The 26552-nt window shown below is 50.7% G+C and overlaps 1 protein-coding gene across 2 annotated transcripts in view; it reads left to right on the plus strand.

Moving 5' to 3' along the window:
• Positions 1–24038, plus strand: part of poc1a (POC1 centriolar protein A) — a 67249-nt gene extending 43211 nt beyond the window's left edge. For both annotated transcript variants that reach the window (XM_035387009.1, XM_035387010.1), the window contains exons 10-11: positions 11276–11521; positions 23289–24038. In XM_035387009.1, coding sequence (XP_035242900.1) covers positions 11276–11521; positions 23289–23408 — 366 coding nt within the window. In that variant the 3' untranslated portion in view covers positions 23409–24038. The remainder of the gene's footprint in view (positions 1–11275; positions 11522–23288) is intronic.
• Positions 24039–26552: the final 2514 nt, after the last annotated feature.

Consider the following 26552-nt stretch of genomic DNA (forward strand, 5'->3'; position numbering starts at 1 on the left):
GTTAGAAGGGAATGGAAATGGAAACGGTTGTGCAATTAGAAGAGGACAGTTTTTCTGCCTGACAGTCTACAGCAGGGACCTCAAACTGCAGGTCCTGGAGGGAGGGCCGCGGTCTCTGCTGGTTTTGTGATTTCCTGTCAATCAACAGCCAATTTAGGCCTTGGAAACAGAGAGTGTTGGCTGAGCTGGGGGCAGCCATAATTGGTTCTGAAGGTTACTGTGTAGAAGGTCCTTTCTGGGTTATGCGTGTTGTGGAGAGCTCACTTCCTGGTTTGGGGGGTGGTAATTGGAGATGGTAGATAGCTGATGCCCCTTCCTGGTCGGGGCGTTCCTGGCGGCGCTGGGTGTCTGCCCGCTGCGTGGCGCTTCCCTGCAGCCTGGCAGAGCGCCCGGCCTGCGTGTGGGAGACCAGCGTGGGAGCCCGGCCTGCCCTTTCCTCAAGCATCCGGCTAAATAAAGCATTATCTGCTGAGGTTTTTCTCACCCTGGCATCACACACTCACAGGCACACACACACACACCACACACACGCGCATACACGCACATGCACATACACTCATACACACACACACACACATGCGCACACACACACATACACGCATATACACACACACACACGCACATGTACACACAGACACACACACATGCGCGCATGCGCCCGTACACACACATGCGCTCACACGTACACACACACGCACATGTACACACAGGCACACACACGCGCCCGTACACACACATGCGCTCACACGCACACACACACGCACATGTACACACAGGCACACACACACATGCGCGCACATGTACTCACGCACACAGGCACACACACGCTGAAGCACGCACACACAGCTCTGCTGCTACCTGTGTTCCATGCTCCTCTCCCTGCCATTGAGTCTGTTTGGGTGAAAGCAGTCTGCTAGGATGTGGCTGATCATTTACAACTGCCAAAGGCGTTATTCAGCTCAAATCCTTGAATATAATGAATATTTATTTACTGAAGGTAATTAAGAGAAAGAAGTTGTGCAAACCTCCCATTTAAGGGAGTATCTTTTCAAATGCAGGTTTTCAAAGTAAACCTGCATGTGTACTAAAGCAGCAATAGATGGGGGTAGGTTCTAAATGCTAGATTCTAAAGCATTTATTCTGTCAGTTTTCAGATGAATTTGGACTATGTTGGGTCTACTTGTACCTTTAATGTCATGGCAAACTGACCTCTCTACAGCCATTTTACAGATGACCCCAAGAACAGGAAACAGTCTTAACCCTGATGAGCAGTACTAAACACTATTTAAAAAAACGAAATGACCGTATAGGTTATTGAGTAGCTGCATTAATTAAATCCAGCATACATTTTCAAAATAAATAAAACATAATGAGTGGCTTTTATTAGTAATTATGGATTCATTAGCAGAAGCTGTGTTATTGAGTATTGCACCAAGCATAAGCAGAGGAAAGAGCATTGCTACGTGAACAAAGGAAAACAAGCACCTGTGAAGCAACACCATTTTTTCATTTGAGTGTGGAAAACGTCTTGATTGGCCAGTTGTCAGCCACACCTTCAAACTCTATATGGAGATGAACCCCGCCCAGCTTGACCGTGTGCCGTATGCAGCGCGTGCATTCGCATGGCCAGAGTGTCAGTACTGATTCAGATATGAGTTTTCTCTGTCTGTGCTAGCATTCGCATTCTTTAAAATAGGGCTCCGGGTGTCCTGTCCACCTATCTGCTTTTCACATCTGTGCCATTTTAAAACATGAATTACTGTAGATATAAAACTCCCTTAAACTCACTGGCTATGAAGAAGCCCAGGGCTTTGAAACTTGTGTACTGCACTAGAGATCTTCAGACAGACCTTTGTGGGCTGAGAGATGAGATGAGATGCTGCTCTGATTTTGCTTTTTTAAATTCATTAATAATATAATAACTAATACTGGGGTGGGGAGGATGGGGGAGGGGTGGAGTTTTGAATGCATTTGCTTTATTTTCGGCAGTGGGTGATTTATTTGTGTGAACACCCTCCTTTAAAAAAAAAAACCTGGATCCTTCCCGGTAGGACTATGCAGTCACCTGGAAATGCGGACTTCTCTGGCCGTCGTTTCATGCAGCGTTTCACGTGTATTATTAACGCGAGGCCTGTGATCCGCCGCTTATGAAAGGCCTTGTGTGAAGCCCGCGTGCCGCCGGCAGGGAGAAATCCACTCTGCGCGGCTATTTTCTGCTCCCGCACTCGTCTCTCAGCCTTGTGATGCTCTTCCATCGCTCCTGCAACTGGGACCAACATGTTTAAGAAATCAATCTGATTTATTCTTCTGGATTTTCAGTACACCGAGATTTTGTGTCTCCTTTTTGCTGCCTCCTCAGTAGTAGGGGTAGTAGAACACTCCCGGACCTCCTGGCAGGAGGTCCGGGAGTGTTCTACGCCTCCACAGGCGGCGTAAGGGACACGGAGCGCGTCGTCACTGGGGCATTACTTCAGTTACAGCCACAGCGTAACGAAATCTGAAAGCGGGATTGTTTTGATGTGGATAGAAAGCCTGAAGCCTGCACATCTGGAAAACATTCAGATTCCTTGTGTTTCAGTTTTTTTTTATTTTAGCCAAACTCACAAGCTTGGCAATCAGGGGATATGAAATGGTTTAGATGATGACCAGACCCATAAGCTGCACATGCATACTGCATATGCCCTACTCTGATTTTGCAGTGACTTTGAACCGTTACCAAACCCAGAGGGGCATAAGGATTTATTGCAGCATAATGCAAATGGCCGATCTTCAAATTAGGATTAGAATTTGATTGTAGATGCAAAAAAAGAATGGGTTCTTTTCAGTGGTGTCTAATTTCACATCCTGAATTTTGGCCTGATTGCTTTTTGTTTGTTTCACTATTTTATTGACAGTTGATAGCCCCCCTGCCTGGCCGTCAGGTCAGCGGTGCCCGGTGCTGGTGAGGGGCTGTTGAATGGAGAGGTGGGGGAAAGGGGAAGGCAGGTTTGTGCTTGCTGAGTGCAGATGGGCGGGCAGGCAGGCTGGGGAAGGGAGGGAGGGCAGGGGGAGGCGCAGGGAGGTGAGGGGAGGCTGGGTGACCAGGCACCCAGAGCCTGACAGACAGCTGAGCTCCCTGATCACATCCCCCTCTAATCCCCCCGCTCCACATCTGCGTCTCCCTCCCGCTCACGTGCACAGACAGACGAGCTGCACGCCAGGCTTCCCACCGCACACTGCTGGGGGGAGGGCGTGTGTGCGTGTGTGTGTGTGTGCGTGTGTGCGTGTGTGTGTGTGTGTGCCCGCCTGCCCGCCCGCCCGTGCGTGTGTGTAAGGGGGTGGGATTGAGGAATTACGCTTGTTATCATTGTCACTGCAATCTTCTCCCTAATAAAACAGTCTTCAGTCTTGTTTTAAAGATGGATTTTCACAATACCTGCTGTAGTGGGGGGTGGGGGGGGTCTTTGTGTTCCAAGGGTGAGAGAGAGGGTGAGAGATTGAGAGGAAGAGGGTGAGAGTATGAGAGTGTTAGAGAGAGAGAGAGAGAGAGAGAGAGAGAGGACTGAAAGTGAAGCAGCGTGTGAGCATGAGAGGGATCTTGTGAGGCATTAGCAGACATCTGTTTAGCCTCGTCACACTAAACTCGGAGAAGGAGCTGTGAAACGATGTGAGAGTGCTGCGGCTCCATCACTAATCCCTCCCCTCCTTTGGAAAAAAAACCCCCTTTCCTTCCCCCTAGCAACCCTGCTCCAATGATTTTCATGCAGCGGTATCCGCTGCACACCAGAAGTTATGCATCTTAAGAAGCTCTTACACATCAGAGTCTTCAAACTGTGGGGTGTGCAGTGCATGCTGGGATCTTAAACCCCTTCACCAGCAACAGCGGCAGCTGTGTTCACAGTGCCAGTACTATGAACACAGGTTATGCTGTACTCATAATCCCTGAAGGTACAGTGCAAGGAAGATAATATACATAATTACTCTAAAAATTGTGTTCACAGTTATTGTTCAAAAGTTAGTTTTCAGTGAATCTTTTCAAAATGGTCCTTGTGAAAACAGATGCATCTTCTTCGGCTTGCAGTAGCAGAGCTGTACGCGTACATTTTTTCCAAGGAGCACATGAGCTCTTCAGTTGAAAGATTCAGGAGCGTGCTAATGTATCCCGATTAGTACAGGTGCTCCTAAATTATTCTTACAGATAGAGCACATCAACTTTCAGGAGCAAATGCTCCTAAAACGGATGCGCTGTAGAGCCCTGAGCAAGCTGGCTTTCTGAAAATTTCAGGTCATGCTTGCTAACTAAAGGCAGGTGATTTAGCTTTTTTTTTTTTTGCTTTTTTTGCTTTTATGTTCATGTGAGGTTCTCTGGGACTGAATGTATTATTCATTTTACAATATTGGGGCTGTAATGGGCTTTGAAATTGGGTTTTGATGAAAGGGAGAGTGCGAGAGGCTGAATGTGCAGCCAGGTCTGCTTAGCGCCGCGGTTCTTTCAGCCGTTTAAGTTGTGCTTGATGTATAAATTCAGCCCTTTATTTCCTGCGAGGGTTTAGACGGGGGGGTGTGCGTTCACAGTCAGCTGGTCACTCCCCCACCCCCCACCCCCCGCTGCTCTCGGCACGAAGGCATCGGCCCCTGAAACATCACGTGGCCCCCTCCCCTGGCCCACAAGTACGGGTGGCCCGCAAAGTGCCTCGTGTGCAGGAACAGGAAGTAGCGATGCTAGTGTGGACACGACGAAGGTCAAAACCTCCGAAGCTCTGTGGTTAGATTTGATGAAACAAAACCTGTATTCAGTAAACAATTGGATGCCATCTTGTGAACCTTGAACCAAAAACCCTAGGTAAGGTTTCCAATTCCTCTTTTTAAAATAAAAAAAAGAATATAACCATCACCATAATTGAATGATTCATATTCTTGCAGAACAGAAAATAGTGCTTTAGATCTGCTGTTAGTAGGATACCTACTGCTGTAATTAAAGGTCAAACTATAGCTGCATAAAATAATTAAAATAGATTTTTTAAAAGTAAAAATGTTTTGTGTTTGTGAGTATGCAGTTGTTGTTAGGTCGGGTGGTGTGTTTGTTTTGCTATGAGGAGTAATTAGCATGAGAGCTCATTTAATGTGTTTGTATTTTTATAATGTTCTGCCAGTTATTATGCTGTGCTATTTTTATCTCATTAGTGCTGCGTGTACTTTCTGCGCTTGTTTTCGTTGGGTGGGGGAAGGTAAGATTTTAACAGGGGGAAGCTGGGAAAACACATTTCTAAGACCACTGATATATGATTTGTTACCCATCAAAAACAGGAAGTACGTGATATGTACTGTTCCTGTTTTTCAACATGCCTATTGGATCCGTTGGTGAACCCTTTGAAGAGTAGGTTATTTTGGAATGTTTTTTTAAATTTTAAATCAGTGTTCTAGAACTCCATTGCTTTCAGTTACCAGTAGTGATTGTTACATCACCATTAGAATGTTCACTTAAGAACATATTTCTATTCACACATTTGTGATCTTACACCTTAAAGGGTTAATATGCTTGAGGGGTTGTCACTGAGGCAGTGTTGATTGCATCTTAAAGTAATTTAGAAATACTTGGCGTAATATTATCTGTCATAAATATATAAATCATGGATATTGCATGCAAAACCTGACCGCAGTTTTCATGGTTGGGGCTGTTTTGGAGGCCTCCATTGGTCCTTTTGTGAGGGCCTTGAGTTTGGTGTGGAAACCGGCCCTGAACCCTGATTGGTCGGGTCTCGTGTTGAATTCCGGTGTGACCCTTTTGTCCCTTTTGGGGCCGGTTATGGTGGGCGCTCTTCCACTCCACCTCTGAGGACAGAGCGCGCTCAGTAGCAAGCCTTGGTTACGTTGTTCTACCCTACATTCATTTAGCAGAGGCTTTCATTCAGAGAGACTTGCAGCGCATCCATCCGGTTGATACGAGCAACAGGGTCAGATCTGGCTAACAACGTTCACAAACCAGCAAGTACATGCAGCATCGCTAATGCACTAATGCCAATAAACTTCAAATCAAGAGCCAAAATGCAATCCTGAATATATACAGGTTACATAGATTACAAGCCCAAAATGCGTGAAGCCATGAAAATACTGCAAAGACTTGCCTTCCTGGTCGACAGGCAGCGAACTGTGGCCACTACTTCTCTGTCTCTGGGTGTGTGGGTCTCTCCTGGAGGGCAGCTGTGTTGGCGTTGATAAGGACATGCTGAAAGGGACAGGGTGGCAGGCCCGCACCTCAAAGTCCCGGGGGGGGGGGGTGGGGGGGTGAGGGTGAGTGAAGGTGCGGCAGGCCAATCCACTGCAGCCCCCCCCCTTCCCCAGATAAGCTGAACAGCTGACAAACGCGGGCGCTCCGACGGTCCTTCAAACTCGGGCCTTTTTATTACGCCGATCAGAGGCGTACATTCCTGGAGCCTCCCTGGGTCCTGCGTCCAGCCCCCCTCCGTCCCCCCGTCCCCCCGTCACACCCCTGCAGGAGAGGAGAGGGAACCTGCCACGGGCGCAGGAATTTGAAATGATCAAAACGCTCGCTTTACGAAGGTATCCTTCCTCCGCCAAACTGAAGAAAAGCTCTCGGCGTGTACTGTGTGTCCAACTCAGACAGAGCCTTTTCTGCTCCTCCACAATGTCACCACTCTGGCCCTGTAGATAGATGGACTTCATGAAACCTGGAAGGGAACTGTGTGTTTCTGTGTGTGGCTCTGTGCAGTTTACACTGATCCAGCTCCATGCTGGAGCCCTGTGACGTTGCTCGGGGTTATGCGGTCTGGTTATTCAGATGGCCTCATGCACCATGTCTTTACGTGTCCCCTCCTACTAACTTTAAAAACAAAAAAAAAGATCTGATGTTACGCTCACTGTTTGTGAGGTCTTTAACAGGCAGTGTTTGATCCAGTATTTCTGAAGGGTGAAAATGGCGTTTCCCGCCATGAAAGCACTATGAGGGAGATGACTCCGCCCCCCCCTCCCCCCCCCAACGCTCGCGTGCCCTCCGGTGTGTGTGCAGTGTACCGGACATCTTCCTGTTCTTTGAAAGCGCGTGTTAGGCTGATGAATGGCTTTGCGTGCGGGGAGGGGGGTATTGATGGCTCTGTCAAGCCTGTGTGATTCTGAGTTTCATTTGGGCCCCAGGAAATTTTCCACTGTTGTTTTTTCCAGTCCAGGTGATTCATTGGCGCTGTTTAATCGGAGTGTGAGTCTCTCTGAATTGGAGGGTGTTAAGGAGTGGTGTGTGTGTGTGTGCATGCATATGTATGTATGTATGTGTGTGTGTGTGTGTGTGTGTGTGTGTGAGTGTACGTGTGTGCGTGCGTGCGTGCGTGCGTGCGTGCGTGCGTGCGTGCGTGTGTGTGTGTGTGTGTGTGTGTGTGTGAGTGTGTGCGTGTGCGTGTGTGAGTGCGTGCGTGCGTGCGTGTGTGTGTGTGTGTGTGTGTGAGTGAGTGAGTGTGTGTGTGTGTGCGTGCGTGCGTGCGTGTGTGTGTGTGTGTCATAGCAGATGTTTCACTGCTGACCTGCAAATAGCTCCTCTACAGACCAGGAGTTAATCCTTCCTCATTGGAGCCTGTTGGCTCAGCACAAGCTCCACAGCTTTCACGGGTTTTTCTTCTTCCACGTTCAGCCCCCGCAACAAGACTCAGCCCAACTGAAACGCGTACATGAGCTACAAACGGATCCTCTGTGAGATGGGCGCCGAATTTCTGTCAAAAAAAACTAAACAATTTAGTCATGTTTTCTTCGGTTGAGAAAGAAACATGACTGGTGTTTTTTTGGGTAGATGCTGTTGCTCTAATGAATTTGCCTCCTGGTCTAAGAGCAGTGGCTGACATTTCTGTTTAGAGCTCTTTGCCCTCAACACCGTATAGAGGAAAATGCTCCTTTGAGATGCCACCCTACTCTACGTGACATAACTGTTCATAACTGGGATGTGAGAGCACTGTTATAACCCTACTCTAACTGACATAACTGTCCATAACTGGGATGAAAGAACACTGTTATAACCCTACTCTAACTGACATAACTGGCTAGATGTGAAGCAACTGTTTTTACCCCTCTTTTGACTTCACCTTTTCAAACTCCTATGTTAGATTGCTGGCATTACTTCTGTTATCACACTCTCTGGCTTCTGTTTAAAACCTGGATGGATGTGAGAGAGCGTTACATCCGTACCCTACTCTCCCTGATGTCTGAAATTCGGATGCGTGTGAAGTAACGCTATGACATCTCAAAGCTCTGTCGGAGCCCTGCTCTGTGTGAGAGGACACTGTGTGTGTGTGTGTGTGTGTGTATGTGTGTGTGTGCGCTCCTTATTCAGCTGGTGTCATGGTGGGCGCGTTTTTTGTCACACTCATAGTAATTAGGCTTGCTGAAGCTGAAGACTCTGCATTTTATTGTGCAGGGATGTTGGAAGAAGCTCTTCTGAAATGCACACGTAAACTCGCTATTGTCATCGTTTAGTTGGGTTCAGTTTTCAGCGCCTCTTTAAAGCCTCTCCCCTTCAGGGAATTTAACAATAAGATCCACGTTGCTCTCGTCCAGCTCCGGCCATTTTGTTTCTGGAGAAAGGCTGTTGAAGGGAAGCGAGGCTGGAGGGGTCTGGGGACAGACTCATGGGGCCGGCCTCAGTGTGGGGACCTGCGGTTCAGTGCCTCAGGGGACCGGATCCGCCGGAGGCCTTATCCTCGGGAGCCGATGCCCTTTCCTGTAGGTGACCGGCCGCTCTCGCTGTTGACTTTGCGATTGGACGGCGGGCCAACAGTGCGCCATTGTTCCGTGTGAAAGGAATCCCGCGGTGGCCCTGTGCTCTCTGGCAGGTCCCCGGCTGGATAAATATAGCCGCGCGGGGTTCTGCGCTGGCTGCACAGGGTTTATGTAAGGGTATATCTCCCCGAAAGTAAATATTTAAACTGGCAAGGCAGCGCCTGTACCGCGCGGTGCAAGTGGGCATTGTCCTCCGTCCACATCGCGCCATTGCTGAAGGGCCAATAGAGATTCGGGAAGTGTTTATTGGGAAATGACAAGTGACTGCAGGTTTGGGGGGGGGTTTTCCCCTCCCTTTGAATGTGCTGGAACCTGGTTTTGATAAATGATACACCCCCCCCTCCCCAACACTCCCTCTCTCTGTGGTCTCAAATGGATTTGTCTTTAAGAACACTGGGGTTAGTCATCCAGGTTGCGTGGGTGAAAAGGGTATGATCTCAGCTCCCCGTGTATTAATGATTCACTCGGCGAAGAGTGTGAAATGTTTGCTTTCTTCTCGTGATGATCTGGAACCTCCCCCCCCCCTCCCAGCCCCCTCACCTGCAGGAAGCTACTGTACGGTACAGTAGCCCTGCCGCCGGACCAAAGTCCGCCCGGCGGAGAACGAAGGCAGGCTGTTCCCCGCGTGGCTTTGCTGTCGTCGGGCTTCTGAAGCCGGGTTCCGCCGGCCGCAGGACCGCTCATGGACCCCGGGGCGGCCCGTGGAGAGAGAGAGAGGGGTCCCCTGCAGACACAGGGCCCGGGGGTAGTGTGTTAACCAGTGAAACCCGGGCGCCAGGTGGTACGCAGGATCGTACCTGAAGTGTCCGCCTCCTCTTGTTTGCCCGGAAAGCGCCAGGGGATGCACTGCAAATATTTACGCCCTCCACCTGGCGACCGGGGAGCCGGCCCGCGCCACACCTGCCGGCCACATGTTCCCCCGAGCGCCCCCACGCCAGCCAGCCAACCCCCGCGCCAGCCAACCCCCCGCACCAGCCGACCCCCGCGCCTATTTCTGCACTCAGGCAGGGTAGTAAACCGAAATATGGAGAGTAAACATCATCACCTCTCCTTAGGCTCTCCTCATTAATCAAGCCGTAACGTTAGCTGCAGTGTGAGAACACACGATGAGGAGAGCAGGCCATTCGGCCCATCTGAGCTGGTCTTACTGCGCATTACAGAGGGTAGCCAGCACTGCCCTGGCCTGGACTCGAACACCTGGAACAGGTCTCTGCCTCTCCCACACGACTGCTGAATAACTGTTTAAGTCCATGGCAGACATGTAAGCAAAGTGTCTTGAATGGCTAAACTCAGCTCTGTCAGCTGAGTCTGTCTGCTTTCCCGGATAGCCTGTTCCTTTTTTCTCTTTTGCTTAAACCTGCCTTGCAGGCTGTGTCTTATCGAGCCGCTCATGGCGGGTGTGTTTCACTGTGCGTTTCACATGTATGTCCAGTCCTGTTCCTTCGCTTATTAATTACAGGTGCATTGAGCCAAACTGAGTTCCCTGCATCTTTCCAGTAGACTACCTCAGTCGGGTTACTTAATGATAAAATTCAGTTTGGTCATAAGTCAAAATGGTTCCACAGCATTTTTTATTATTTATTTATTTTTATCACGGGTAGCTAGCTAGTGAACTACTGAATTAGGTTTGCAACGGACTAAATTATAAATGTAGTCAAGCTTTAACTAGACTAGCTGCCCTTTATACCGTCATTCATGGACATTAATATGACTGTGTTGCAAGTGTGATATCGTAACTGTTGGCTTGCTCTCTCTTACACATTTCCTCTTTCTGCGCATTCATTTAGAACGGCGACGGAACTTCTGCTGGCGCTACTCCATACTTGGGCGTATGTGGGGAAATAATACGCCTGTCCCAGCCAATCAGAATCAAATGTTTAGCCAGGCTGTTGTGTATTGGTTTTGTGGGTGTGCTACATTTGTGAGTTGAAAATAAAATTCCTTGTGTCATATCTGACACTGACTGTGTTTATTGACACAATAAACTAAAGATTAAGACTTTATTATGATGGAAAAACTTGGCTACTAGTGTGCGTTGTTATGCGTTCATGCATTTTCTATACGGCCAGTATTACCGCCCGGCCAAGATGCGTTCTAAACATTCTTCCCCATGGTGGGAATCGATTTGAAATCGAGCACATTATGCGATCCCTCGATCTGTAAAATAATTGCAAAGTCACCATCCCTACTTTATTCTGTGACAGGGCACTGTTGTTTTCTCACTCCACTCACAGCTGTTTCCTACTTTGAAGCTTGTGTTTAAAAATAATGTTTTATGATATTTTTAGGTTTTCCGCCCTGGTACTTGTCTTATTGGACTGTGATCAGATGTAACTGAACTGCTAAATGTAATAATGTAATGTAATGCTGAAGCACTGGGTCCTCTTAGCTTTTACATGGCAGAGGCCCATCTGCGTATCGGTGAGTCTGAGTGAGAGGAGTTGGTCTGTTCTGCAGAAGGGCCTCTCGTCTCTTTCGCCCGTAGCGTGTAAGTACCGCGGCGTCCCTCTCTCCGCAGGCGGCGAACCCGGCGGAGCTGTGGGACGGCCGGGAGTCGCGGCCGGGGCGGAGCCGGAGCCGGAGCCTGAGCGGGCCCTCGCAGGCCTCCAGGGGCCCCAGCGCCGGACCCCCCTCCTCCGCCCAGCGCCACCCGCAGCAGGGCCCCGAGCCGCAGCCCGACCGGCGGTCCCCGGAGCAGGGCATGCCCCCCGCCCTGGCCAGCACCCTGGAGCACATCGTGAGCCAGCTGGACGTCCTCACACAGGTAAGCACACGCCTGCCCCGCCCCTCATACCCGCAGTGCTTCTGTGAGCACTGAGGCCTGTTCTCCTGAGTTTGTTCAGGCGCCCTCTTAACCTTATAGAACAAGGCCAGTGTCACACAGTGTCAGTGTGTTAATGATACCGAGTGATCATCCTGCCCTGGCTTTAAAACACTGCTTCGCTGCAGGAGTGGGCTGCCTTTCCCTCCCCCACAGAGCAGGAGCCCAGTGCAGTAACAGTCTGAGGAGCGTGACGCTGACGTTACCCGAGTTTCACCGCCTGAACCCGATCGGGCTTTTATGAGGCGCTCTGGAACCGTGCCTGAAACCACGTTTCCATCCACCGAGCTGGAGTTTATCGACTTTCTAACGGAGGAGCGGTGTCGCTTTCGTCTTGCAGGATTCCAGGCGCTGCAAGACAGGGAGCGTACGGAGAGCTCGCCCTAATGAAGTTACTTTGTGTTTTTTTTTTTTTTTGGTTCACCACCTTTAAGTGAAGCGTCGCTGGACCTCTGACAGCCCTCTCACTCTCTGCCCCGAGCCCCCTGGGAAAGGAAGCGCACTCCCTTAAAATGAGATCATCCCTCAGAAAATACTATTAAGAACCCGTACATTAAAGATAGAGAAAATGCTTAATGGACACGATCCATTTAAAAAAATGAGAAAAGGAGAGTAGCTAAACCGTTTACCCTCAGATGACCCGCCGCTGACCTTAGATCTGGCGCTGAGTTTCCTGTCTCGCTCGAGCTGCGGCCTCCATTTTGCGATCGATTCCGAGGGTAACGATGTGCCATCTTCCCTGTGACCTCGGATAATTTCCCGTCAGATTCCCCGGCTCTCAGCGAAGGGCGGATCAGTCCTTTCCTGAATTATTCATTCTTGTTTACTTCCAGAGGGCGCAGACTGAGCATGCTCGGATCGACAGCGCCCGAAGCGCGGCCTCGCTGAACGCAGGGCGGGCGTGTTTGCTGTGCCTTTCAGAGAAGCGTCCTGCGTTTCCTCCCGCTCGTTAGCTACAGGCGTATCGAGCCAAACGGAGTCCTTCCTGTTTCAGGACAGGGTCCCTTAATCCTTTGACATTGCTCTGCTGTTTCCTACTTAGTCGCTCGTGTTTTTTCGGTTGAGAAGGAAACGCATGCATAGATTTATAGGTCTGCAGGCCCTGGTAATTGCCTTATTGAACTGAGAACGTCTCAGATGTAAGTAAACCGTTAAAGCTCCTCAGCTCACGGTCCCTTTCCTATTACACGGGAACAGCTCATCGACAGCGTGTCGACATGTCCGTCCTGGCACTCCCGTTCAGCTGTGCACAGCGTACGGGGAGCGGCCTTGGCCTCAGGAACATGGCAGGCGCTGTGTGTTTGGCCCACTCGAAGTACGGAGCGCTTTCCTCGTTTGCTCCTTGGAAAGCCGTGGATGCCGTTGTGTGCCTGTGATTGAGGCGGTCCATGCAGAGTCTGTGTGGCGCAGCTGATGAGACCGGTGAGCTCGATTAGCCTTTCGGAGCGCCGTCTCCCTGCTTTTGCTTTGGCCATTTTGCCGTGCCGTGAATGGGCTCAGAGTGGGTCAGTGCTGCCGTAGTGCGGGGGAAATGGTCCTGCCCCGTATGAATGAATAGCGAAATAATAACTGGGCTTAGCTGTAAGACTCGATTGTTCAGGTCTCGGGTTCAGGCATTTTAGATCTGGACATTTTCAAATGAATGGAAGTAAATGAGACTTTTTTTCCCCCTTTAGAGCCCCTTCTGGTGGCAGAGGTGCTACAGGCCTTTTTAGGCACAGCCGCTGCCACCAGCGTGGCCCCGCCCTCCTCTAATCCTGAACTTCTGCTTCGCTCAAGGGCAGATAGTAACTGCTGTCTATCGCGTTGCTTTTCTGTTTAATCTTGGGTCTGAAAGGGCATTAGCGTGTGCCGTTGAGACGGGATTGGGCAACTCAGGAGCCTGCAGGTGGAGGAGATAAGAAGGTGACTGCGCCTTGTCCTCTGGTGTACAGCTTTAAGCAGGCCCAAAACTGTCAGCCCGACCCTACCTGAGCCCACGTTCCCTTCAGCCCGAGCCCGACCAGAGCCCGCTCATCGCATTCAGAGACAGTTTACAATTTTGGAATGTAAAAATCGCTGCAAACCTTTCCCGGGTTTGATGGGCGTTCTGTAGATAGCATGTGTTGACCCAACATACACATTAACCTGGCAAAGTACAGTTGTTTAAGAATAGCCTACGTATGAAAATGTAAAGAAGCTGAATTGAAACTCCTTAAACATGCCACGGCTTGCATTAACGGCGGATCATTGCAGTGATCAAAACATACCCTGATGATGTTCACAGGCTAATTTATCTCAGCTACTGACTTTAAGAATAGAAATAGGCAGAGGTGACCTTATACATTGTGGCTCGTTTCTGAAGCACTGAGGACAATGCAGTACCTCAGTTCACTTTTAATGATTAAGTGAACCAGCCAGCAGCCGTACCATCATGCACCCTGCTCCTGCTGAATGGCTGAAACTAAGTAAGAGCGGGCTTGCTTTGTATTTGGATGGGAGTGCTGGGAAAGCTAGGTTGCTGCTGGAAGTGATGTTGGTGGGTGGGTAGGGGGCGATTTTCCCTCTGGTGAAATAATCCCCAATGCCCCAGTGCAGTGATAGGGACGCTGTGCTGTAGGAGATTTCGTCTTTGGGATTAAACGTTAAAACCAATGTCCTGACTGTTCAGGAAAGGTGTTTCCCCAGTGCTAAAGGAAATGGATATATTGTGATTTTATGTTAGAGATGAATGTTATCATGATGCAAATGTCAAACTAAACCGTATTATTTGCTGTGATTCCATTCAGCTCGACCAGTACTAGAAATGCAAAGACGCAAAAGCTGACACTGGTGGGGCTACAGTAGCGACCGTGTAATCTCTGTGTCCACGCCAGCGGTAGAACTCCTCAGTACCGGCAGAACGGTCGATAAGAGCTGCATGTGTATGTTGCGTCTTTTCTATTATTATTCTTTCAGGTCACGGAGGTACTTCAGAAGGCCATCAGGGTCTTGAGGTCTCTAAAAATAGCGGGCGGGACAGAGCGCGGGTGTGCCAGCTCTTCATGCCGTGGATATTATTATGCGAGCAGGGTTAGCCGAGGCGTTCGGGAGCGAAGCGATGATGTAACACAGCCAGGCTTTTAGTGTGATAATAACGATTACAAATAAGAACAGGCCCGATAATGACGGTAATGACTGCGGCGGCCGTCGTTCATTAATGCGAAACCACACAGGCCGTGCTCCGCGGAGAAGGCTTTTATGCTAATCCTGTTAGCCCCGAAGACGGCGTTCTGGAGCAGCATCCATTAGGGACGAGAGACGAGGACGCCGACACCGCCTAGCCCGCCTAGCCCGCGCTCTGAGGAGCGGCGTCGGGGGTCGGTGGTTAGCGGCGGCGTCTCGCGGCTTCCGTCCTGTCAGGAACGCGGCGGGCGGAATGCCGGTCCTGAGCGCGCGGCGCGGCGCGGCTGCTGGCTTCCCTCCGGGGCGGAGCTGCAGGGTGATCACTGCGCTACGCGCTCTGTGCTGCGTGTAACAGGTCATTAGCGCTGCCGTGTTCTTCTGCAAACCAGAGCAGCCATTGATCTTTCAGCCCGAGCGGCACATCGACCCTGAAATCTTAATTCCTAAATAACGCTGTTATTTTTTTCTTCCGCCCCGGCAGGCCTGGTTTTATTGTCAGTCGGGAGCAGAGAGCAGATTGGGCTCGTAGGGAAACGCATCATTCCTCTATTAGCGCCGACACAATGCTTTCACAGTGCTCACTGAGCCCATTCATATTTAATGTCCCGCAAGCAGAAAAGGAAAAGCAAAGGTTTGATGCTGGGGGGCGGGAGGGGGAGAAGAGTCAGACGATTGGCTGTGACCTGCGTAAAACCCGCTCTGTCCGGGTTACTGCAGCTGTCCGTCTGCAGCGGCTCTCCCCGAGGTTACCGCTGAAGACTCCTTCACTTTCTCATTCAGAAAATGAGCTCCAGCTCGGTGGGAACACTGGAGCTAACGTTTCACAGCCCGACATCTCTGAAGTAAACTCTCTTAATAACCCCAATGGAAAAAAAAAAACGGGCTTTAATTTGCAGACCCTAATTAGTGGAAAATGTGAAGTATGCATTGTTTAACTTGAGGCTAAGCAGTCTGGGGCTTATGTGAGACACGGTGTGGCGCAGTCTGCAGGACGCGCGCTGTTCTGCAGACCTGTGTGGAGTAGAGCTGTGGTGCGGAATGCTGGGGCAGGTCCGCCGCGTGCCCTCTCCCTGCCCCGGGGGACGCGCACGCTTCCGCACGCTTCCCCACGCTTCCGCACGCGGCCGGCGGCCATGTTCTCCAGCGGCGTGCCAGCGCGTTTCCTCTTTCCGCGCGTTTTGAGCGGCGCCGGCGGATGGCGGTGTCGGCGCGCTGCCTCGGGGGCCAAGGCGAGCAGATGGTTTCCACGGCGGAGGAAGTCCCGCCGCCCCAGCGCTCCTCCAGGGGCATGTGCTAAATAACTCTGTCCTTGGCGGGAGCCGGCTTCCACTCAGGCCCGGGCCCACCTGGGAGCGTTTACTGACGTTCAAGGCCTGCCAGCCCCCCTCCGCCCCCCCCCCCGCTTCGGAGGAACGGCGACCTTTAACCCCAGAGTGCCGTCTGGTCAGCCTTGGCACTTTCCCGCTGGTTCTGCAAAGCTGCGATTAGACCCGCTGCCTCCTCCATTTTGGGCAGCTCTGTCAGCCTGACGTCATGCTGATCGATGATAGAAGCCAAACCAAGCCTCCCTACAAACCAATCAACACACGGCTCTGTGAAAACAACCCTGAGAGACTGGGCCTGTGCGGGTGGGGCAGGGTGAAGCCACACCTCCATTACGTTTCTCACATTATCGAATGAATCTTTTTTTTTGCAAGAGCGCACTTCGTCGATAATTAAAGGAGGATCCAGGCTGTTCTGTGTAGTATGAACGTATTATGTAACTGCTTTCAGTCTCTTTTTCCCCATTGGACACACCGGCCGCAGTCCTGGGCCCTGACAGAAACGGGGGGATCCCATTGGATGGAGGCTCTGATGGTTCAAAAAGTAAATAACGTCCAGCTGGAAAATGACGGTCTAAACCGCTGGTGTAGTCATTGCAGTTCAACAGTTACAATAGGGACCCGATCGTCAGTTTAATACTGAGTGCATCATTGGCTCTGACTAATGGTGAGTCCAAGGTGTCTGCCTGCAGACTGATCCTGAGTCCAGGGTGTCTGCCTGCAGACTAATCCCGCCTCGGGCCCTGATCTGGCCCTCTCACCGCAGCCGGCAGCTGCCACGCGGTCGCCGCTCACCGCTGTGAAGTCAGCCGCCTCCAGACTTCAGACACCCCCAGCGCTGGACACGCGAGTGGAAATGTCAAGTGATTTGTAATGAATTGTACATAAAGGCCCTCTTAAAGGTGCAACTGCCAACAGTTTCCACTGCCTACAATTCTCCGCTCTCTCAAGTCAAGGCTTCAAAGTGAAGGTTTCATTCAACTGAGTGTGTATTCTGAATTTATCTGGATGAGTTATCGTCTCTTGGCATCCTCTAATGGTAATCTAAGTGCACGTTTTTATTTATTTGTTTTATTCTGGGGAGGATAGCTTCCTATACTGTATCTACCACGTGAAACAACTTAGACTTTAGACATAAACTTCAATTTTGTTTCAAAACTGGTCAACAACAATTTTCAAGATGTTTTTTCAGTATTTTTACTCTCGATATGTTATTTTGTGTAACTATGAATGGATTTCCCCCATTTATCTTTATAAAAGGGGGGTTGGAACCCGTAACCCTCATCAGTAAGGGGTCCAGGACCCTGGGCACTATATCACATGTCTTTGCTGTGATTACACGTGTGCATTACTGGTCTCAAATTATGTTGTCCCTGGAAATGAATATTCTGCTACACACACAAAACTGCCTTACACCTTTTATTGAACTCACCCATGTATCAAGTAGCTTGGAGGCAGGAATGAATAATTCACATTTGAACCTGATGCTGGGGATTCTGCTGTGTAAGCAACCACTTTCTGTGTGTGTGTGTGTGTGTGTGTGGGTGGGTGTGTGTGTGTGAGAGAGAGAGAGAGAAGGCATGTGAGTTAGTGAGATACTGTGTGAGTGTGTGTGTATGAGTGTGTGTGAGAGAGAGATGGAGAGCAGGCATTTGAGTTAGTGAAAGATGGTGTGTATGTGTGTGTGAGAGAGAGAAAGAGAGACAGAGAGCAGGCAGGCATGTGAGTTAGTGAGAGATTGTGTGTGTGTGTGTGTGTGTGTGTGTGTGTGAGAGAGAGAGAGAGAGAGAGAGAGAGAGAGAGAGAGAGAGAGAGAGAGAGAGAGCAGGCCGGCATGTGAGTTAGTGAAAGAGACTGTGTGTGTGTGTGTGTGTGTGTGTGAGAGTTAGTGAGAGAGGCTGTGTGTGTGTGTGTGTGTGTGTGTGTGTGAGTTAGTGAGAGATTGTGTGTGTGTGTGTGTGTGTGTGTGTGTGTGTGAGTTAGTGAGAGATTGTGTGTGTGTGTGAGAGTTAGTGAGAGATTGTGTGTGTGTGTGTGTGAGTTAGTGAGAGATTGTGTGTGTGTGTGTGTGTGAGTTAGTGAGAGATTGTGTGTGTGTGTGTGTGTGTGTGAGAGTTAGTGAGAGAGGCTGTGTGTGTGTGTGTGTGTGTGTGTGTGTGAGTTAGTGAGAGGCTGTGTGTGTGTGTGAGAGTTAGTGAGAGATTGTGTGTGTGTGTGTGAGAGTTAGTGAGAGATTGTGTGTGTGTGTGAGAGTTAGTGAGAGATTGTGTGTGTGTGTGTGTGTGTGTGTGTGTGTGTGTGTGTGTGTGTGTGTGTGAGTTAGTGAGAGAGGCTGTGTGTGTGTGTGTGTGTGAGAGTTAGTGAGAGATTGTGTGTGAGAGTGTGTAAGCACGCCAGCCTGTATTTCTTACTTCTTCGTCCCACAGAGCTGTGTAGCCGAGCCCACCGCGCCCTCCTCACGCAGATAATGGGCTTTATTATGAGAAGCATTCTCTGCGAGCTCGTTTCGCTGCGCCGTCTTCCAGTCTTTAATACGCAGCGCATTAAAAGGCGCTCTGAAGTTCAGAGCATCCCTCAACGAGCGCGGCGGTCGCCAGACAGACGTCCAGCGCCAGCTCCCAACACCAGACCGCAAAGCGGAGAGCCAAACCCAGCTGCCAGCCGGGCAGAAATAGCGCAGGATCAAGCCCGGCGAGGCTTTAGCGGCCCCATAACACGGGCTTTAAAGGGAAAATCGAGCAGCGGGGGGAGATATTAACAACGCTTTCATGAGCGCTGCTCTGTGTAAACTGTAGTGTTTCGGGTACATCCTGCAAATTCTCTCTTCAACTTAAACTTTTTCTCTTCCCCTCCCCCTTGCCCTGCTTCGGTCGGCTCTAGTGTGTAATTTGTTCTTTTCTTCTCTCTGTTTTGTCCATCAGTGTGTAGGAGTCTCTCTCTCTCTCTCTCCAGTTCTCTTCCCTCGTGTATACCAGCCCTTTTTTCCCTGGTTCCTGTTCCTCCGGTGACGCTGTTTTCCGTCTGTGTTTGGGGGTCGGGGGCGCGTGCGGTGTTTGGCTCGGGAGTCGGGGGGCGCGTGCGGCGTCCGGCGGTGCGCTCGACCGCAGGGCTCCACGCGCCCTGGAACACCTGGCCAATCCCGCGCCTCCCTCCTCAGCAGACGGCCACTCGCTGGCAGGGAAACAGATGATTCCAGATAAACTCATCCTTCAGAACGGTTCAGTTCTCATTTCTGTTTTTCACACGTGAAGTGTGCTGCATTCCTTTTGGGTGATTTTGTGATGGAGCCAGGCAAAGACTTTCCAGATAATTTACCCTCCGTTGAAACTTAAATAAAACACTGTCGAAAAAGGTGCTTCTTTAAGTATTTATCTGGAAATGGTGTTAATGGATTCTGGGTAGGGACAGTTACCCAGCATGCATTGGGCTGTGCCAGGGTAGAGCCCTTCTGAACAATGGCAGTAGAACAGATTGAATTCTTAGCAGGTCAGTGTGATGGATTCCCAGAATGCATTTGATGTCTGCCAGTGCAGTACGGCCCCCCAGTACAGCCATGCCGGCTCAGAGACGTCGCAGTTTCCAGATGTTTTCCCTTTTTAAAAAGATGTATAATAGTAAGAGCAGTCAGCCTACTTCAGTGACTGCTTTCACTGCAGCCGGGCAGGTTGGTGGCAGCAGAGAAAGTTGTGTTGCTGGTGGCGGGCTTTGTTCGGTACTCTTTCCGAGTGGCGTGATAAACACTGTGTATTGATTGGAAAAGCACACTGCAAAAGGAAGGAAACAAACCCCCTGCCCCCCCCCCCCAGAGTATACCAGCAGATGTTATCCTGCTCTGGCTCCCGGGTCCCTGGGGGGAAGGTTCCGGAAGCCTGCTCACCTCGGACTGCTCTCCCGCGTCTCCGTTCAAGCTCTGCGTTCCCAGCTCTGCATTCGAGCTCTGTGTTCCCAGCTCTGCGTTCGAGCTCTGTGTTCCCAGCTCTGCGTTCGAGCTCTGTGTTCCCAGCTCTGTGTTCCCAGCTCTGTGTTCCCAGCTCTGCGTTCCCAGCTCTGTGTTCCCAGCTCTGCATTCCCAGCACTGCGTTCGCGCTCTGCGTTCCCAGCTCTGCGTTCGCTCCGGATCATTCCGAGGTTGTGATAACCCAGAGCTGCCCGCCTGGCTGTGTTCTAAAGGCACAAACCACTCAGTTACTGGGTCAGGGAAAATTGCACTTAAAAAATACAATTAAAATAACTTTTCTTCTTTTTCTGCTACCTGCTTACATTGCAAGTAACACTTGTCTGCAGAGCAATTCTGAGTACTGGATGCGGGGCTGATTGTTAATGTCATCTCATTGAACTCTCCATTTTGCCTTTTTTTTGTTCTTTTTTCTGGTTGAACAGACTGAACTTATTTCCCCTGTTTTCAGAGATCCCTACCTGCCTGTCTGGCATGAATAGATAGGCTTGGCAGGCCCACGCAGCTCTTTTACACCCACGGGTTTTTGACAGTAACGGGTAAACGCGCTGAAGATGCTCTTATTCATGTAATTAAAAGCTCAGCGTCCGCTCGCATTGGAGCACTTTTTATTCCTTTCTGTTTGAGAACACAACTATTTAAAAAAAAAAATATGCACAGTTTGTGACTCATGTTACAATACGGCAAAAATAACACCACTCAGGGACTTCATGAAAACAGAGTTGTATGCAAGAAATTTACCCGCACACACACACACACACACACACACACACACACACACATGCTTTTCTGTAATGTTCTTTCTCTGTTTGTACTAAACTGTAATAGTCCTGGTGTGCTTCTCTCACTGTGTGTTGGAGTTGGACCTCAGATGACCCCCCCCCCACCCGCACCACAGAGGAAACTGAAGCCTCTTATGGAGATTACCCCATAAGTGCCCACATTCCCATCTGCTGACGTCCGGCCACTTCCGGCTCACAACATTGCGTTTTTCAGACTTGATCTAAAATTTGACTCACTTATTTGCCTTATGTATCTGCTCACACCCGGTTTGCTCAGCTCACTTGTTCAGGCCATTTTCCCCTCGTTCAGACGTTACTCTGTTGAGGAAGAAGTCGTGCCTTTCTGCGTGAAGTTAGTTTAGGACTTATTCAAATAGATTGTACAAAAGGTTCTAATTCTTGCTCCTTTCCAGGCAGTATTATATATGTATTTTTCATTTTAACGAGGTAATAATAGGTATTGTCTACAAATTTGAAATCAGAAGAGTGATCATTTTTTTTCTTAATATTTTTTTGTTCGTTTTTGAGGCGGTGTTCAGAGTCCTCTGCCCCTGTCTCCTGCAGCTCCCTGCGTGCCTTTCGCTCGTCTCCTGAGCGCCGTGTTCAGGGGGGAGTAACGGACAGTGACATCAGTCACAGCGACCGTCTCATCGTAATTCAGCCTGCATCACCGCGTCTGCGGGTTCGACCGGTAAACCCCCCCCCCCCCCCCCCCCCCGACCCACCGTGTCCGGTGATTCAGCATGAAAGAATGCCGCACGCTGTTGTGGAAACCATCGAAGCCCGTTTCCTGCGCCGTCCTGTGTGTTTTAGTGATGGGGAAAGGACAGGAGCCGTCATGTTCTTAACAGATGCTCTTATCCAGAGCGAGCCGTGTCCGAGCGAGCAGACGCACACTGCTGCTGGTACGGGGCCTCTGGTCCCGCTGCACCCGGAGCACTGCTGCTGGTACGGGGCCTCTGGACCCGCTGCACCCAGAGCACTGCTGCTGGTACGGGGCCTCTGGACCCCCACACCCAGAGCACTGCTGCTGCTACGGGGCCTCTGGACCCCCGCACCCAGAGCACTGCTGCTGCTACGGGGCCTCTGGACCCCCGCACCCAGAGCACTGCTGCTGCTACGGGGCCTCTGGACCCCCGCACCCAGAGCACTGCTGCTGCTACGGGGCCTCTGGACCCCCACACCCAGAGCACTGCTGCTGCTACGGGGCCTCTGGACCCCCGCACCCAGAGCACTGCTGCTGCTACGGGGCCTCTGGACCCCCGCACCCAGAGCACTGCTGCTGCTACGGGGCTTCTGGACCCCCGCACCCAGAGCACTGCTGCTGGTACAGGGCCTCTGGACCCCCGCACCCAGAGCACTGCTGCTGCTACGGGGCTTCTGGACCCCCGCACCCAGAGCACCGCTGCTGGTACAGGGCCTCTGGACCCCCGCACCCAGAGCACTGCTGCTGGTACGGGGCCTCTGGACCCCCACACCCAGAGCACTGCTGCTGGTACGGGGCCTCTGGACCCCTGCACCCAGAGCACTGCTGCTGGTACGGGGCCTCTGGACCCCTGCACCCAGAGCACCGCTGCTGGTACGGGGCCTCTGGACCCCCACACCCAGAGCACTGCTGCTGGTACGGGGCCTCTGGACCTCCGCACCCAGAGCACTGCTGCTGGTACGGGGCCTCTGGACCCCTGCACCTGGAGCACCGCCGCCTCGGTCTTCACGCTGCCCTGGTGTTTAACCGCCTCGTCTCCAGAACGCAGCGTCTCAGGTGGACAAGCTGAATGAGCCTGTAGAACCTGCCGGAAGCGAGGGTCTCTGCTTGCACACGGGTTTAGTGGGTTTAGTTTCTCAGAACGTCACCGTGCTGCCAGCTCGTTCCTTCGGCTGTGTCTCTGCCTGGGATTACTTCGTGCAGCCTGAACACAGAATGAGATCAGCTCTTTATGCGGCTGCCGTGTTGTGACGCGGGTCTGCTATCGATATTTTATTGTGGCGCTGCGTTCCGTTCGCGAGAGCGGCGCTGTCGTGTACGGGGTCGCGTGGCTGGGACGCATCTGCGTTTCGTCATGGCGGGGTAGCCCCCCTCCCTCCGTGTGTGGTTTCCAGGGGTTACGCAGAACCCCCCCCCCCCCCCAGCCCGGTCCGCGGCGCGGGCTGGCACGGAGAGGGGTGCCTCGGGGTGAGCCGCGATCGTCAGCGCGGACGAGGGCTCGGTCCACACCGCCCCCCCCGTCCCCCCCGCCGTCCCTCCACCCCCCCGCCGTGCTCACAAAGAGGGGGCTTTCTTAAGAGGCTCTCGGGCGCGCGTGCGTGTGCCTGTCCCAAATAGAGGACGCCGTGTTTACGCTCGGCGAGCGCCACGAGAGCGCTTCAGATTGGGCGCTCATAATCGGGGGGATTGTCCGCGCAGATAACGGAACATCTGTTGGGCCACTAAAATAGACGCATTCATGGATTTCTCTGGCGCTCTTTTTCTCTGACGTGACGCTGTGTTGTCACCCCTCCCTCTGCAGACAGTGGCCATTCTGGAACAGAGGCTGACACTGACGGAGGACAAGCTGAAGGAGTGCATTGACAACCAGCACAAGATCAGCCTGCAGCTACAGCACAGAGACCCAGGGCCCTGCTCCTGAGGGGGAAGACCTGGCGCCTGGCCCGCCCTCTCCCTCTCTCTCTCCCTGCCGCTCTCGCTCTCTCTCTTACTCTCTCTCCCCTTCCCACTCTTTCTGTCTCTCCTTCCCTCCCTCCCTTTCCCTCTCTCTCCCTACCTCTCCCTCCCTCTCTTTCTTTCTCTCTCTCTCTCTCACTCCCTCCCCCGTCTTTCTTTCTCTCTCCTTCTCCCTCTGTTTCTGTTTATCTCTGTCTCATATGTTTTATCCCAATGAACTGAGCCGACCCTCAGCCACAACCAACCACCAGCCCCTGTGATTCATTTTCTCCAGCACACTGTTGGGGTCTGAGTTAGGATCCATGCTGTGTGCTGTGCTCCCCTATACTTTATTCTCTTACACCCATGAGCTTCACATGAAGTTAACATGATCAAGTGGCAAGAGTTGGGGGGGGGGGGGGGGCGGGGTCCTGAAGCTCTGGTGAAGAACATTGTCCAAGTTTTGTGTGTTTCCTGGTAACTAGAACTGGGGGGGGGGTGTGATGGAGTGTTTGTCAGTCAGTAGAGTTGTAGGCTCGTGGAAGTGCTTCTGATGCATATGGATTTACGTAAAGTTAAACAGCGGTTTTGAACTAGCATTTTTGCTGAGAGCGGGTCATTTTTTCGCTGAGTAAGTATGTAATAAGTTTCCCCCGGAGAGTCTCTGGATGACGCAGGCCCAGGAGCGATCACGCCTGGGAGATACCACCACACCACACGGGTGTGAGGTCCCAACGAAGACGACATCCGTGGAAAACGAGGGGGGAAAAGCCTTCATGTGCCTTCATAGTTTGAGTAGTAAAGCAGTAAATCCACTAGATTAATGTCATTTTTAACTGCTCAAATCATCTGTGATATTTTTAACTTCATTTTTAGAGGCTGTGCGATAAATTAAGTGGTTTCTCTGGTCCCATTTTAAAATATGATTTTATGAGTTTTCTGTCATTTCTCATAAGTAATGTGTGTTGATATGCTTGATTCAGTCTGTTTTTATACTGTTTTTTTTATAATTTAATTAAATTTTATTGTCAGTATTTCCAGAGGTCAGAATTTTTTCAATGCCCCACACATTGATATTGTATGTTGGAATACTGTAAGGGCCTTTCCTTTAAAAGGGAAAAAGATTGGCTGCTTTTTGACTGTATTGCAGTTAGAGTGCGGCTTTAATTTAAAGGCAGCGTGGAATATTTCCTTTGCATGGTGTCTGAGCCCCGTGTCCCAGGACGTCCGCTCACCCTGCGGACGAGGGCAGTGAAGCAAAGCGGAGGCTCACAAAAACCCATCCCAACAGCCCAACGGCGAGTCTTCACAACAGACATGGAATCAGCAGATTTTTTGAAACTAAACATGTAAATACTTCATTAAAATTTACATCATAGACCAGCCCTATCCCACAGCCAAAAGCTGATGCCCACAAAGCTGGAAAAGCAACATGACAACAGAGTAACGTTGAGGCAGATCTTTAAAGTCTTTAAAAAGTTCCTCCTCTGGGAGGATCTTAAAATCAGTGAGTGCATATAGCTTTACTTTTGTGTGTAGAATATTTCCTTAAAGGTACTAGGCATCCCTCTGAAGAGATTTACTGCTTTGCATGGAATTCACTGAAACCTCTCGTAGTTCACTTTATACAAGCCTGTGTAAGTGGGTTTTCATTTAATGTGCTATTTCATAGATCACTCTATAATGTACTGTGTATTCATATCTGGAACATTAGGAGGGGAAATCAGGGTCGTGGCTAACAGACTACAGAGACACATTTAAATAGCAGACTCATGAAGAGGACCTTTGGAAAATGACCAGATCACACCTCTCCTAGGGACAGTTTTGTTTTTCTTGCTCAGGAAAGAAATAGAACTTGGAAGAGTCGACTCTTAATGGTTAACGATCAGAAGTGCTCCAAAACATTTTTTAATCCCTCTTCAAATCCCACAGTGAAGCTCTTTGCCAACTTCTTGTTTAAAGGAAGGGGAAAAATAGTGAACAAATCAAGGGGTTTGTTGTCATTAAAGTTGCCAGACAGATGACCTCACTGAAGTGTGTGCGAGAGGCTCTTGTGTGCTCTGATTGATCCCAGGGGGGAGGGGGCGTGGTTGTGTGTGCCAGTGAGCCACAGAGAGTGAATTCTACACTGCCTCCTTAGTGCAGAGTTTGTTGAGTGCAACTCTTGGAGGGAGAGAGACAGAGCGAGAGAGAGAGAGTGGGAGAGAGAAAGGGGGGGGAGAACACAACCAAAATTCTTGAGCTTGGCCCACTCTTTTCCTTCCTGTCTGGGGCCCTGAGCTTGGGCTGGACTGGACTGGACTAGGCTGTGCTTCATTCGCAGAGAAAACAAACCCCCCCTCTTTTGGGCTTAGGAGCCAGGGATTGCTGGCGGGTGGGGGCGGGGGAGTTTGGAGGGGCTTGTAAAGACTGGTTTCAATAACCGGCATTCTTGAGCTTGCCCTCCCCCAGTGCTGGCAGGCCTGTGTGTGTGTAAGAAACAGAGAGAGATCCTCTGACTTTCACAGCACGTGTGGCCCATGAGGCTTGTAGGTTGGGGGGGGGCTCCACATTTTCTGCCTCTTCTAGCGATAACATCTGGATGCATTTTTCTCCTTTAGCTGTAGCACTGGCTTTTGTTTCAGAAGAGCAGTGTGTCAGAGTTCACCGCGTGCTTTAATGATCCCTGGGCTTTGTTCTGCCTGTTTTTCTTAGCTTCTAATTTGCCCGCTCATTATTTATTTTCAAAACTTTTTTCAAGGCTGAAATGGAAGCCAGGTGTCGCGCCCCTGACATGTCGCTGTTGCTTGGCTAGCCGAAAGCCACGGGGGGAGGAGAGCTGGCCCGGGAGACGCGTCTGTGTCGGGTTTGGTTTTGTGCCAGCAGGTGATGATGTTCCTCACAGTAAGTGGCAGGGGTAAGATGGGCATTGTTTCTCACATGCGTAGTTTTACAAAATGGCGACGACGATAAGGTCACAATGCGTCGGAACTTGCTGCTTTTAAAGTTCACCAGTGCTAAGGACTCTCTCCCTGGATAGCACAAATACTTTTCTGTTATTTATGCTTGCATTAACCAAAGCTGGGGGAAGTACACATTCCTTGCATACAGAATTTGGTGAGGGGCCATATTTTGTTTGGAGGCGATAAGA

Source organism: Anguilla anguilla, chromosome 13 (genome assembly GCF_013347855.1).
Source record: "Anguilla anguilla isolate fAngAng1 chromosome 13, fAngAng1.pri, whole genome shotgun sequence".
In the NCBI taxonomy this organism is placed as follows: domain Eukaryota; kingdom Metazoa; phylum Chordata; class Actinopteri; order Anguilliformes; family Anguillidae; genus Anguilla; species Anguilla anguilla.